The 12,224-nt window shown below is 46.9% G+C and overlaps 1 protein-coding gene across 1 annotated transcript; it reads right to left on the bottom strand.

Moving 5' to 3' along the window:
- Nucleotides 1-19: 19 nt before the first annotated feature.
- On the bottom strand, nucleotides 20-7,345 carry LOC144936974 (uncharacterized). Its single transcript, XM_078864229.1, has 4 exons — nucleotides 7,153-7,345; nucleotides 3,632-3,729; nucleotides 424-484; nucleotides 20-42 (listed from the first exon to the last, which is right to left on the bottom strand). The coding sequence occupies exons 1-4, from the start codon at nucleotides 7,343-7,345 to the stop codon at nucleotides 20-22; spliced, it is 375 nt and encodes a 124-aa protein (XP_078720355.1).
- Nucleotides 7,346-12,224: the final 4,879 nt, after the last annotated feature.

Below are 12,224 nucleotides of genomic sequence, written 5' to 3'. Positions count from 1 at the left end.
TGTCCTTGATTGAAGCAGGTTAGATACCGGTGGAACTTTTCACTGCTTTCGCATGGGAAAGCAAACACACGAGGGGATATCACACAACAATCTACACAGCTCAAGTCACCGGTGGCTTCAGGGTCAGACAGAAAAAGCAAAAAAAAAATGGGTTGATTGGAGAGGTAGGAAGGAACAGATGAGACTTTTACGGAGGTTTGTGGAATTGGAGGCAGCGAAGAACGGGAGTAGGAATGGTTCGAGAGGGAGTAGGGAGGAAGACAGATGCGAGTAGAATGTGCGGGAAAGGATGTGGAAAGCCGGTGTAGTAGGTGCGAGGACCTGTATGCTAAACCTTAGGAACCCAGGCGAAGACATAGGGACCATATACCAAGACCTAGGGACCCATGCGAACATTGCTCCATGGGGCTCGCCCCTACCCACCTACGCGTTTTCCCCTTAGCCGCATCGCCTTGTCCAGCACCATATCGGCCTCCAGCAGCTCCTGCTCAATTACACAAGACAACCAACCACACACGCGGGGCAAATACGACAGCGCAACAGCCAACCACATACATGGGGTGGGGCGCCGCGGTGGAGAGATGTTAACTACCTCGCCTGGTGTACAAGAGGTTGGCGAGTTCCATCCCGAAGCTGACACCTGCATATTTGGAGTTTGCATGTTCTCCCCGTGGTCGCGTAGATTTCTCTCCGGGTCCTCCAGTTTTTCCCTCCACATTTAGAAACATGCATTGAGTATTTACACTATGAGACATCTCCTTTACCAGTGGCAAATATAGTAATAGGTTTTTACCCTTTCAACTGGTACAAAAACTGACACCTTTATACAAGGGTAAAAACCTATTACTATATTTTGCCACTGGTAAAGGAAATGTCTCAGTGTAAATGCTTACCCCGAGCTCTCAATACTCTGATAGTGCACTGTTTTTTAGTTGTACGCCTTTTGGCGTCATCTGGTCCAACACCAATGGAGACTAGGCTCTAAGAAAAGCTGTCTCGGGTGTGGACCAATCAACTTCAAGGACAGTGCACATCATTATCAGAGTTGTTTCTTTTTGTTTGCATTTTGACTGCTTGTGTTGTGGTTATTGCAAACATGCCTTGTATAAAGGTGTCAGTTTTTGTACCAGTTAAAAGGGTAAAAACCTATTACTATGCATTGAGTATTTGGATGATATACATTTCGTTGAGCTATCATTTGTGGTAGGTTGCGTTTAAAAAAAGAGAAGAGCTATATAGCTCAGTGAGCCTTACCTGGTAAAATAAAAAATATTTTATAGTTTGGTATGCAGATGGGAGGGGCCTCACCTCAAGTGGAGGCTCCAATTGCTCATTCCCAAGACTCATAGCTGTAGGCAGACAATTTAAAAGGCATTTAATTCAGCTAATAATTTCAACGAAATTTATATATTCATATAAATCTGGCTGTCGCCTGATGATGCTGGTTGAAATTACTGGCGAAACGTCGTACTCGAATTGTCAACGTTGCGAGTTTCCTCTCCAACATAACCAGTGTGCTGTACTAATAACGAATCGGCATGTTCTGTTCACGTGACAAGCCTTACCAATTGGCTGCGTCGGGTGGTGGCGGGTTTAACGAGACATTTACATTTGCGTTATCCAACCCAAAAAAAACCTGTGTTATGGGTAATAATTTCTCTTTAAACTTTTCCCCACAGTTTGATCCCAATTATTTGGCCAATCAGTTTCACGCCACAAGATGAAGAATCTATTTCGGATCTCTCGTAGCATAGCGAGAGAATGGCCTGCGGAAGCAGATATCACAGCTATTTTTTTCTGACATGCCTTCAAGACACCAGCAGACTCAAGACTACTGTAATGCTCTTCTCGAAGAAATTAACAAATAAACTGCAACTAATTCAGAATGTAGCAGCACGTGTACCGACGAAAACCATTTTACAATCTTTGCACCGGCTGCCAGTCAGTCATAGAATTGATTTTTTTAATGTTCCTATTGGTTTTCAAGTCGTTGAATGATCTGGGCACATGTATACGTCTTCCATGCTTTTAAGAAATGAACCAACAAGATCCCTCAGATACTCTGGTCTTAGTCGTCCCAAAGGGCAGCACCAAAACCTACGGAGAAGCGGCTTTTGGTGTGTATGGTCCCTCGACTGTGGAACAGCCTGCCAGGGGATCGGAGGGCTTCAGAATCATTAAGCACTTTTAAACTAAATCTAAAAACTAACTTTTATTAAACTTGCTTTTAATTAGGATTCTGTCAGTGTTAGTTTTATTAAGTCTTTGCCTGAAATGTGTTAATGTGATTTTCATTTGCCTACAATTTCACTTATTATTCATGCCTATAAAGCACTCTGTATTGCATGTTTTGCCTGAATATAGCTATAGAAATAGTTTGATTGATTGCGCGTAGTAGATTGCAGCACTATCTCACCTCGCCCCTGCTGCTACAGACAATGTTCAATCGCACGATAGTAGAAGCCCGACATTTGTCAGCTTCAGAGCTGAACCACATCCACACATTTGAGTGCAGAACAGGTGCCACGTGCTGGTGGGGTTTTTCGGGGCAGTCATTCGCGGACCAGGCCGAGATCATTAACTCGCTATAACTTCTTCTTGGTTCTTTCGGTAAAGTCACGTAGAATGGAAATAATAAAATAATAAAAATAAAACATAATTAAATAATTCTCACGACGTTTCGGCAACAACGCAGGCAGCCGTCCTCAGGTGAAGAACAGGTCTGTCTTCCCATGTCTTCTCGACAGACCTGTTCTTCACCTGAGGACGGCTGCTTGCGTTGTGGCCGAAACGTCGTGGCCGAAACGTCGTGAGAATTATTTTATTATGTTTTATTTTTTTTATTTTATTATTTCCATTTCTACGTGACTTTACCAAAAGAACCAAGAAGATTAATCCCTGCAGTCACGAAAGCTTTAAATCGAAATCGCTATAACTTCTTGGTTCTTTCGGTAAAGTCACGTAGATGGGAAATGATAAAATAATGAAACATAAAAAAATAAAATAAACGTTTTTTTATTTTTTTATAAATAAAATAAAGGGTTTTTTTATTATGTTTCCCCCCCCCCCCCCCATCTACGTGACTTTACCGATTCCAAGAACACAGGATGAGATGTTACTATCCTTTGTGCAAGCACTTCCAAGAGTTCATGAACAGCGAGCCTGGTGAAATTTGGGGAGCGCATCGTCAGTAGTGTACCTTTGGTTCCTAGGGTGTTTGGGCCTTTCACACTATACACCCTCCCCAAAGGCGGCCAGCGACAGGGTGATCAATCCTACGCTTGCGTCCCATGCCCAATTAGTCATAGGAGTTGCCTTGTTGTTGATAGCCAACATCCCAAAAAAACGAAGAAGATGAATCCCTGCAGTCACGAAAGCTTTAAATGGCTATAACTTTAAATGGTTCATTCAGACGCTGTCTCCGACAGACCTGGTCTTCACCCGAGGACGGCTGCTTGCGTTGTGGCCGAAACGTCGTGAGAATTGTATTTTATTATGTTTTATTTTTATTATGTTATTATTTCCATTCTACGTGACTTTACCGAAAGAACCAAAAATATGGCTATAACTTGAGAACAAAGGGAGGGTCAAAGTTCGCACCTTTATATTCCTGCAGGCTCATGGCACGCACACGTGCTGGCAGCGAGGAGATGCGCAGCGAGTAGCACATGTTCAGCCCCTCCAGCATGGAGCTAGTCAGGGTTTGGATCTGCTGCTTCCGCGCCAACACTTTGTGTTGCAGCACGGACATGCGGTTGGGGCACAAGGTGGCGGGGAGAGGGCACACAGGGTGAGGGGGGGGCATACCGCCCAGCCGACACCAACGTCTGCATTAGGGGCCGTCCATAAATGACGTCACGCGATTTTGGACGATTTTTGACCCCGCCCCTCGTCACACGGCGTCACAAAAAGTCAGACCCCCCCCCTCAAATATGACGTCACAAAGCTCTGCCCCCCCCAAACCATATTTCTATTTTGAAAATAAAACATGCTTCAAATCGCTTTAAACTATTGTCATTGTAGTGCGTATTTAATGTGGCGCTGCACTCGGATGTTGTAGGAGTGTTGTTTTAACAATTAGTGTTGTTATAACAATTCTATATTTATTTAAAATTGCGCATTTGCTGTGACGTCACATTTCTCACCCCCCCCCCCCGTCACAAATGTCCGACCCCCCCCCCGGTACGTGACGTCATTTATGGACGGCCCCTTAGCAGTGCACGCCTGGGCTGCGATTAAACTCGGCCATGGTTGTAGTCCGCCTATCGCACGCCGCAGAATTGTGACCTGGAGTTAGTTTACCGACCGCTTTGACGGCTCTGCAAGAATCCAGAGCAAACCAGCCACCAGCGGTAGAGGTCGCTCGAGATACACTACGTGGACTCACAAATGAGCCACACAAAAAACAACCCCCACCCCCACCACCACAATATTTCGTCATGCGAAAGGTTTCGTCGCGACGTGGGCCACGTGGTTCGCAAGCAGTTGGCAGCGCAGCGGAACCCCATTGTTGTGCTGTATTACGCTCCCACGTCTATGCGCCCCGCTTTCACCAACCCGCATGGACCAGTGGGACGGTAAAATAACCTTCTCCATTGAAGGGATGGGGGGGGGGGGACCTTCGCCCAGCAGTGAATTTGTTAAAAAGGGCGGTGCACGACCCCGGTAAAAGTGTGGGGGAGGGGTAAGTAATATTAGTTACGAATTATGTTCGAAATTGACCAGTATGGTAATGTTACATTTGTGCTCATGGAACGAATACAACTGTACGAATGAGACCGTAAAACAAGACACGAAAATCAATCTTAACAATTCATCGAATCGCCAGTTACACGTTTAACAATACGCTTGCCTCGTCGAGAAATTAATTGTTATATAACAATAATAAAGCACTTCGTCAATCCACTGCTGAACCAAGGCTTCTGATTCTGTGTCGGTTGTGGGGGTTATTTAACCATACTTCACCAAGCTGGTCAGTGCAGGGTTGGGGGGGGGCTAAGACCCAGAGGTGGGACAAAGTCATTGTTATGCAAGTCACAAGTAAGTCTCAAGTCTTTGCTCTCGAGTCCCGAGTCAAGTCGAGTCAAAGATGAGGCAAGTCCAAGTCGAGTCTGAAGTCATCAAAATCATGACTCGAGTCTGACTCGAGTCCAAGTCGCATGACTCGAGTCCACACCTCTGCTAAGACCAGTTGAGATACCACTTGCCACTGATGGGAGCCGTGGCCGCGATTTGAACTCGACGCAATGTGCTACGACCACTGCACCGCACTTCACTCCCATTGTTACAAAGCATGGTCAGCACCCATTTATCTCAGACACGTGACGGGGGACACGTGTTTCTGGGTAACTTTTGGCAACTTAAAATTCCCACCTGGGGGATGCAACTTTGGCCCATTATTCATCAGTGGTGGTAAGGAGGCAGTCCACATCGGTCACCATGTGGATTCAATGTCCACTCACAGTCACTCCTAGCGCATTATAAATCTACATTGGAAACTGATTTATTACGCACGGCTTTTCGTTTTCATATTTTTAGGTTTTGTCGGTAAAGTCACGTAGGTAAAAAATTAAAATTAATAAAAGTAAAATAAAAATTAAATAAAAATCACGACGTTTCGGAGGCAACACAAGCGTCCGTCTTCAGGTGGGACCGTCACATCACGATAGCTGTATCAAGTGAGAGGATTTTTATTTTATTTTTTATTTTACTTTTATTAATTATAATTTTTTACCTACGTGACTTTACCGAAATAACCTAAGAATATGAATCCTTGCAGTCACGAAAGCTTCTAATCTGGCTTTTCGTTTGTTGTCCTTCCCACCGCACCTCCAATGAGCACGCTCGGCCACGCACGGTGCGAAAGAAGTTCACCACACCGACAGGACATACATACACAACACCCGCAACGTTCCTTTTTAAAGATCCAAGCGAGGAGAGAAAAATATTGAGTCTTATAATCGAGATAATACAATAGGTGAGGCGTAGCCGCAGCCACGGCGAGTTCTATACTGGATGTGCCACGTTCCGTTTACATGACGATCATTACTAATTGGCTGTGTCGGGTGGTGGCAGGTTTAACGACACATTTGTGTATATATATACACACGATCTAACCCCAAAAAACTACACTAGTTACGTAGTAGTTAGCCTAGTGGTTACCACCATAGGTTGTTCTGTTAATGGGAAGTTACCCGATGTGTTTGTAGTTAAATAAATGTGTTGCCTCCAAGTATACGTCTGCGACTCTGTTGAACTCACTGCATATGTACTCCATGTGTAGACTATACATATTAGCGTTGCCGAGATATCGCGATACCACGATATATACACGTAGGCTGCCAAACTCCCCCCCCCCCCATCACCAAGCCATGGAACCACGGCTGCCACCCCCCCCATCACCAAGCCATGGAACCACGACTGCCAAACCCACCCCCCCCCCCATCACCAAGCCATGGAACCACGGCTGCCAAACCCCCCCCCCCCCATCACCAAGCCATGGAACCACGGCTGCCAACCCCCCCCCCCCATCACCAAGCCATGGAACCACGGCTGCCAAACCCCCCCCCCCCATCACCAAGCCATGGAACCACGGCTGCCAAACCCCCACCCCCATCACCAAGCCATGGAACCACGACTGCCAAACCCCCCCCCCCATCACCAAGCCATGGAACCACGGCTGCCAAACCCCCCCCCATCACCAAGCCATGGAACCACGGCTGCCAAACCCCCCCCCCATCACCAAGCCATGGAACCACGGCTGCCAAACCCCCCCCCCCCCATCACCAAGCCATGGAACCACGGCTGCCAAACCCCCCCCCACCCCATCACCAAGCCATGGAACCACGGCTGCCAAACCCCCCCCCCCATCACCAAGCCATGGAACCACGGCTGCCAAACCCCCCCCCCCCATCACCAAGCCATGGAACCACGGCTGCCAAACCCCCCCCCCCCCCATCACCAAGCCATGGAACCACGGCTGCCAAACCCCCCCCCCCATCACCAAGCCATGGAACCACGGCTGCCAAACCCCCCCCCCCATCACCAAGCCACAGAACCACGGCTGCCCCCCCCCCCATCACCAAGCCACAAAACCACGGCTGCCCCCCCCCCCCACCACAGAACCACGGCTGCCAAACAACCCCCCCGCACCTTCCCTGTCGAAGTCCTGCAGGAAGACCTCCAGCTTGTCCCGCCGGTCCGCGGGGTCCAGGCCCTCTCCCGCGGGCCCCAGGGAGACGCGCGCCTGGGCGGCCCCTCTCACGCCACCTCCTCGGCTCACGCTGCCGCCACCGCCCGACTTACGGGCCCCGCCCGAGGTCTTGGTTCTCCGTCGGGAAGCCATGGGGTAGAGGATTTGTCTTCTTGGTTCTTTCGGTAAAGTCACGTAGAAGGGAAATAATAAAATAATAAAACATTAACCCGTAAAAACAAAGTTTTTCACTATAGAGTCCTCGCGTCCTCTGGCTTGAGATGGCTGCCACCTATGGGTCAGATGATTGCCTGCCACCATTAAGCAATTGGTAATCAAATATAACTTTTTTTACCTAAAAGTGTAAAGTTATGGAAAAAAAATATTTACGAAAATAAATGGTCACGCACAGCGAGTCTGTGTGCAAAATGTCAGCTTGATTGGATCACGGGAAGTGGGTTAAAAAACGACCGAAAGATTTGCACGATCGTAAGCGCGCAAGCAAGCAAGTGAACTTAATATAAAGGATTTAAAAATAAAACATAATTAAATAATATCATTCTCACGACGTTTCGGCCGCAACGCAAGCAGCCGTCCTCAGGTGAATAATTAAACACCCACCAAGCTTGGAGAGTATTTTTAAGCTGGGTTGGAGGGGGAAGACGAGCGCCTTGACAAAATAATTTGCATATCAAGAGGATTGGTATTACCTTAGAGTCGCGGCATCTCTTCAGAAAGGTGAGAGACTCGATTCGCTGAGCCTTCTTATCACGGAGCTTGTTGAAGGATCTTAAAGTTTTATGGAATCCCACCCCGTAGTGGCGGTTAAATTTCGATTTAAAGCTTTCGTGACTGTAGTAGAAGATTTGGTTGGGTTGGTTTGGTTGAAAAGCGTGCGCCTTAACTGGACACACGCATGATGTAGAAGTTAGACGTGCCCATACCGTGTCAACCCAGACGGTTTAACCGTATTCTTGTACAGGGAAATTTGATTTTTTTTTAAAAATGCGTGTCTATTTGTTTGTCTTTCTCGCCTTGCGATGGGACTTTGTAGGATGAACGTCGTGATTTATAAAGGGGCACGGGGTGACTAATAAAGGTCCGAATTGGTCTGTAATGGGGTAGGGCGCTGCTGATAGAAGGGGTTTTGGCAGAACCGGCCCTAGACCTTTGGGGGCCCTAAGCAAAATTTGGTCGGAGGCCCCTTTGATGTATGATTTGTTTCACCCACTAGCTAGCAGTGACTCTAGGGGGCCCTCTGCTGGCCACGGGGCCCTTTGCAATTGCAAGGGTCGCTTAGTGGCTGGGCCGGCTCTGGGTTTTGGGACAGGTAAGCGTTGTGTGCGCATCAGCTCGCCTCTCTCTGCGAGCAGTTTGTGAGTTCTTCAAATTGCAAAGGCCCCGATGGGCCATAACAATAGACAAATGTGAAAACACCGCCCCACGACCACCACCACCACCATCACAATCATCATCATCGCGATGGTTTCAAATGTGTGGCGACCCGGGCAACACTGGTGACGTCTTCTCGGCGAAAGTGCCCCCCCCCGCCGCACCCTCAAACTCTGCGAATGTAGTGAAGGACATTGCTTTGTAGTGGTGTTGCAATCGTGGTGGTTGTGTTGTTGTTGTTACTGATTACAAGGAGGTGAACATTGCTAACCACGGACAAGAAGTTGCTTCCATTTCGGCTTAAGACGGTCCCGGGGAACGTCGATTCCCACTTATTACGCTGGCACATCAACCACATCAATCTCTTATTTTATCCTAATTAAAACTAATCAATATGATGGGGGGGGGGGGTAATATTTTAAATCAATTATTATGGATAGTTGTACAGTAGCTAGTACTGTACGGGGGTGCTCCTAGACATCTTGTGACCACCGTTGAATTCTAAAAAAAAAGCGTTAAAAGTAAACTTTATTTAAATAGAGAAAGTAACATGGAAAGAAGGAAAAATGTTAGGGGGGGTCAATTAATTGGAAGGGGGGGGGTCACAAGACATCTGGACCACCTTGCACTGGACTTGGGTCAACATTCCCGACTCAAAAGGCGACCTCTAGCAAGCAGCGGCAGCAGCAGCAGCTTCGTGGCTTAAATGTCGACAGAACAAGTGAAGTGGTCAAGTGTCTTTATACGCAACCATCATCATCAGCCGTGATCGATCCACTGCTCGATGCAGGCCGTCGCCCCCATTTCACCTCGCCCGATGTTTGTGCCCTGGCCAGGACGCCTTTTAAACGAGCACGGCACGTGAAGGATTACGCATAACGTGTCGATCCGTACGGTTTACCCCGTAATTCTTGTACAGGGAACGTTGAGTATTCACAGAGTCCACACGGCGTGCAGCCGTTTCGATAAGAGCCAAACATTCGTTTTTGTCAATTTGTGTTTCTCCCTTGTGTGGTGGGACTTTGTAGGTTGAACGTTGAGATTTATCAAGAGCACGGGGTGACCAATGAGGTCTGCATTGGTCTGTAACAAGTAGGCAGTGATAATAGGTATGGTTATGGATAGACGGACCTTGCACATATAGTGGCCGTGCCTTAACGCCACTGCTTAGGCCAGCCTAAGCAACATTCCAGAATACTGTATACAGTCCTAAATGAAGCCCGGATTGAGGACCTATAAAGTTACAATTGTATAGCTGTCAAACCCCATATCAGTGCCCTACCTTATTACAGACAAATTCAGACCATATTGGTCACCCCGTGCCCTTCCAAATCGCAAAGTTCATCCTACCAAATCCCATCACAAGGGAGAAACACAAACAGTCAAAACAAAGTTTGCCCCTATTGAAACGGCTGTACACCGTATGGACCTGAAAACTAATTTTCCCTGTAGAAGAATATGAGAATAACCCGTATGGGTTGACAGGTATTGCAATTGTACTGCGGCGTATGTGAACACTGCAGAACACACGTGTGTACCCGTACAAAACAAACAACTCACCCGGTTTGGTTCCAGAGTATGGCAGGACGATTGCTGCAAACAGCGCACACAAGTCTGGCTTTGTTCGGCAAGTGAACCAAACCTGTTATTCCCTCCACTTAGACCTCCACTCCACCTGATGGTGGTTCAATCACCAATCACTTGCTGGTCAATCAACAATCACCGCTTGAGCAATCAACAATCATTCACTGGCCCGTTAGCCAATTATTTAGCTTAATCGGCCAATTAACTATGTTTTTATTTCGATTTAAAGCTTTCGTGACTGCAGGGATTCATCTTCTTGGTTCTTTCGGTAAAGTCACGTAGAATGGAAATAATAAAATAATAAAAATAAAACATAATAAAATAATTCTCACTATTATTTTTATAATGTTTAATTTTAATTATTTTATTATTTCCATTCTGTTTCTATTGTTGCGAATGGAAGCAATGTGGTTCAGGAGCTAATTGCCAATGTCGAGATCTGCTCGCCACGACGAAAGGGCGCTTCAGGAGTGGAAAGTGTGTGTAGTTTTGTGATTCCTCCATTGAAGGAGCGCAGACTTACTGTGGGTTTAACTATATGGGCCATAATTTGGGTTGCACGGACACAATCGCACTCCTGTTATGGGTCTTTAATTTTACATTGAAGTTCGAGATGTGCGCATTGGCCTATTGATGTTCTGATGCAGTTGATGGTAACTCCGGTGTCGTCGAGGAGGAGGAGGAATTTCAAAGTCAGGAGTCGCGATGATGTTTGGGTCTCGATTGGAGGTGTTTGTTATTCCGGTCGTGCGCGTTGTTTCCACTCTTTGTTCGTCGCCCGGCGTTCCTCCGCATCTAGGTGACATTCTAGGGTATGGTGACTGCAGCGCCATCCATCCCAGAAAGGGGGCATCGGGACTTTAGCTGGTGGCGGCGAGGGACGTTGGTGAGGTCTTGGTGGTGATTGTAGTTGGCAACACAACGTGCGAACTCCCTTTCAGTTTGCAAATCTCTGCGGATATTTGGTTGCAAGAATGTTCGTCAGAACAGGGAGCCAAGGGGGGATGGGTGTCGGTTTCAGTGTTCTGGCTATGATGCGCAGTTGTGTTATCTAATTGTAATTGCCAATTCATTACGATAATAGTTGGTCACACGTGTTGTGTGTGTGTGGACCTCGTGGTGAGCACATGGAGTCAGTGATGATCGGTTTGATGGTTTCCATTTAGCTTGCATTTCGAGCACTTTTGTATGTGTAGTGATAATATTATCTTGGACATTTGCGTGTGAAAAAGAGCTTCATAGCTCATCGGATTTCTCCAGTCGAAATGTAAATTCTGATTCTCGGTGAACTGCGGTTGAAGAACTTGCCATCGAATCTTTATTATTCTGACTGGTAAGTACAACACGGCGGCCGCGATCGCAATACAAAACGCAATTACGTAACGTATGGGGAAAACGATATCGCGATAATCGTCATATCGTGGAAATTATCGTATCGTGAAAACATACGTCGCAGTGACCCGATACGATATAAATCCACTGATGAATGTGGGGATTCATATTCTTAGGTTTTTTTAGTAAAGTCACGTAGGTAAAAAAAATTAATTTATAAAAGTAAAATAAAATAAAAATCATGACGTTTCGGAGGCAACACAAGCTTCCGTCTTCAGGTGGAACAGTCACACCACGATATTTTTATTTTACTTTTATTAATTTGTATTTTTTACCTACGTGACTTTACCGAAAAAAGCATATGAATCCTGGCAGTCACGAAAGCTTCAAATCTAGAATGTGGGGATGCCAACGCCATGCGGATCGTGAGCGGGGGGGTGGTGGTGGGGGATATTTTCCACCATACTTCACCCAAAACGTTCATGTCGGGTTAGCGAAGGCAGGCACGTGGTGGTGGTCGCCCCATCAAAATCACCGTCTCGCTATCCAGGTTCACAACGCCTGCTTAGCTTAGCTTCCGAGAGCCGACGATGTCGAGCGCAGAGCGGGTGTTTGTTGTCATGGACATCGTCAGCCTGACGACAAACAGCCTCCCATGCACTTCCTATGAGCGGGAGAGTCTCGGAGGAGAGTCTCAGAGGGGAGTCGAGGCAGGAATGCTTGG

Source organism: Lampetra fluviatilis, chromosome 17 (assembly GCF_964198595.1).
Source record: "Lampetra fluviatilis chromosome 17, kcLamFluv1.1, whole genome shotgun sequence".
NCBI classification, from domain to species: Eukaryota; Metazoa; Chordata; class Hyperoartia; order Petromyzontiformes; family Petromyzontidae; genus Lampetra; species Lampetra fluviatilis.
This window is presented reverse-complemented; position numbering and strand designations above follow the sequence as displayed.

Excerpts from the sequence above, each read along its gene's own strand:
- LOC144936974 (XM_078864229.1), bottom strand. The coding sequence starts at position 7,345 with ATGGCTTCCCGACGGAGAACCAAGACCTCGGGCGGGGCCCGTAAGTCG. Across the intron at positions 485-3,631 it reads TCTCCTCGCTGCCAGCACGT|GAGCTGCTGGAGGCCGATAT; the intron begins GTGCGTGCCATG and ends GTAATTGAGCAG. Across the intron at positions 43-423 it reads GCTAAGGGGAAAACGCGTAG|TGAAAAGTTCCACCGGTATC; the intron begins GTGGGTAGGGGC and ends ATGCGAAAGCAG.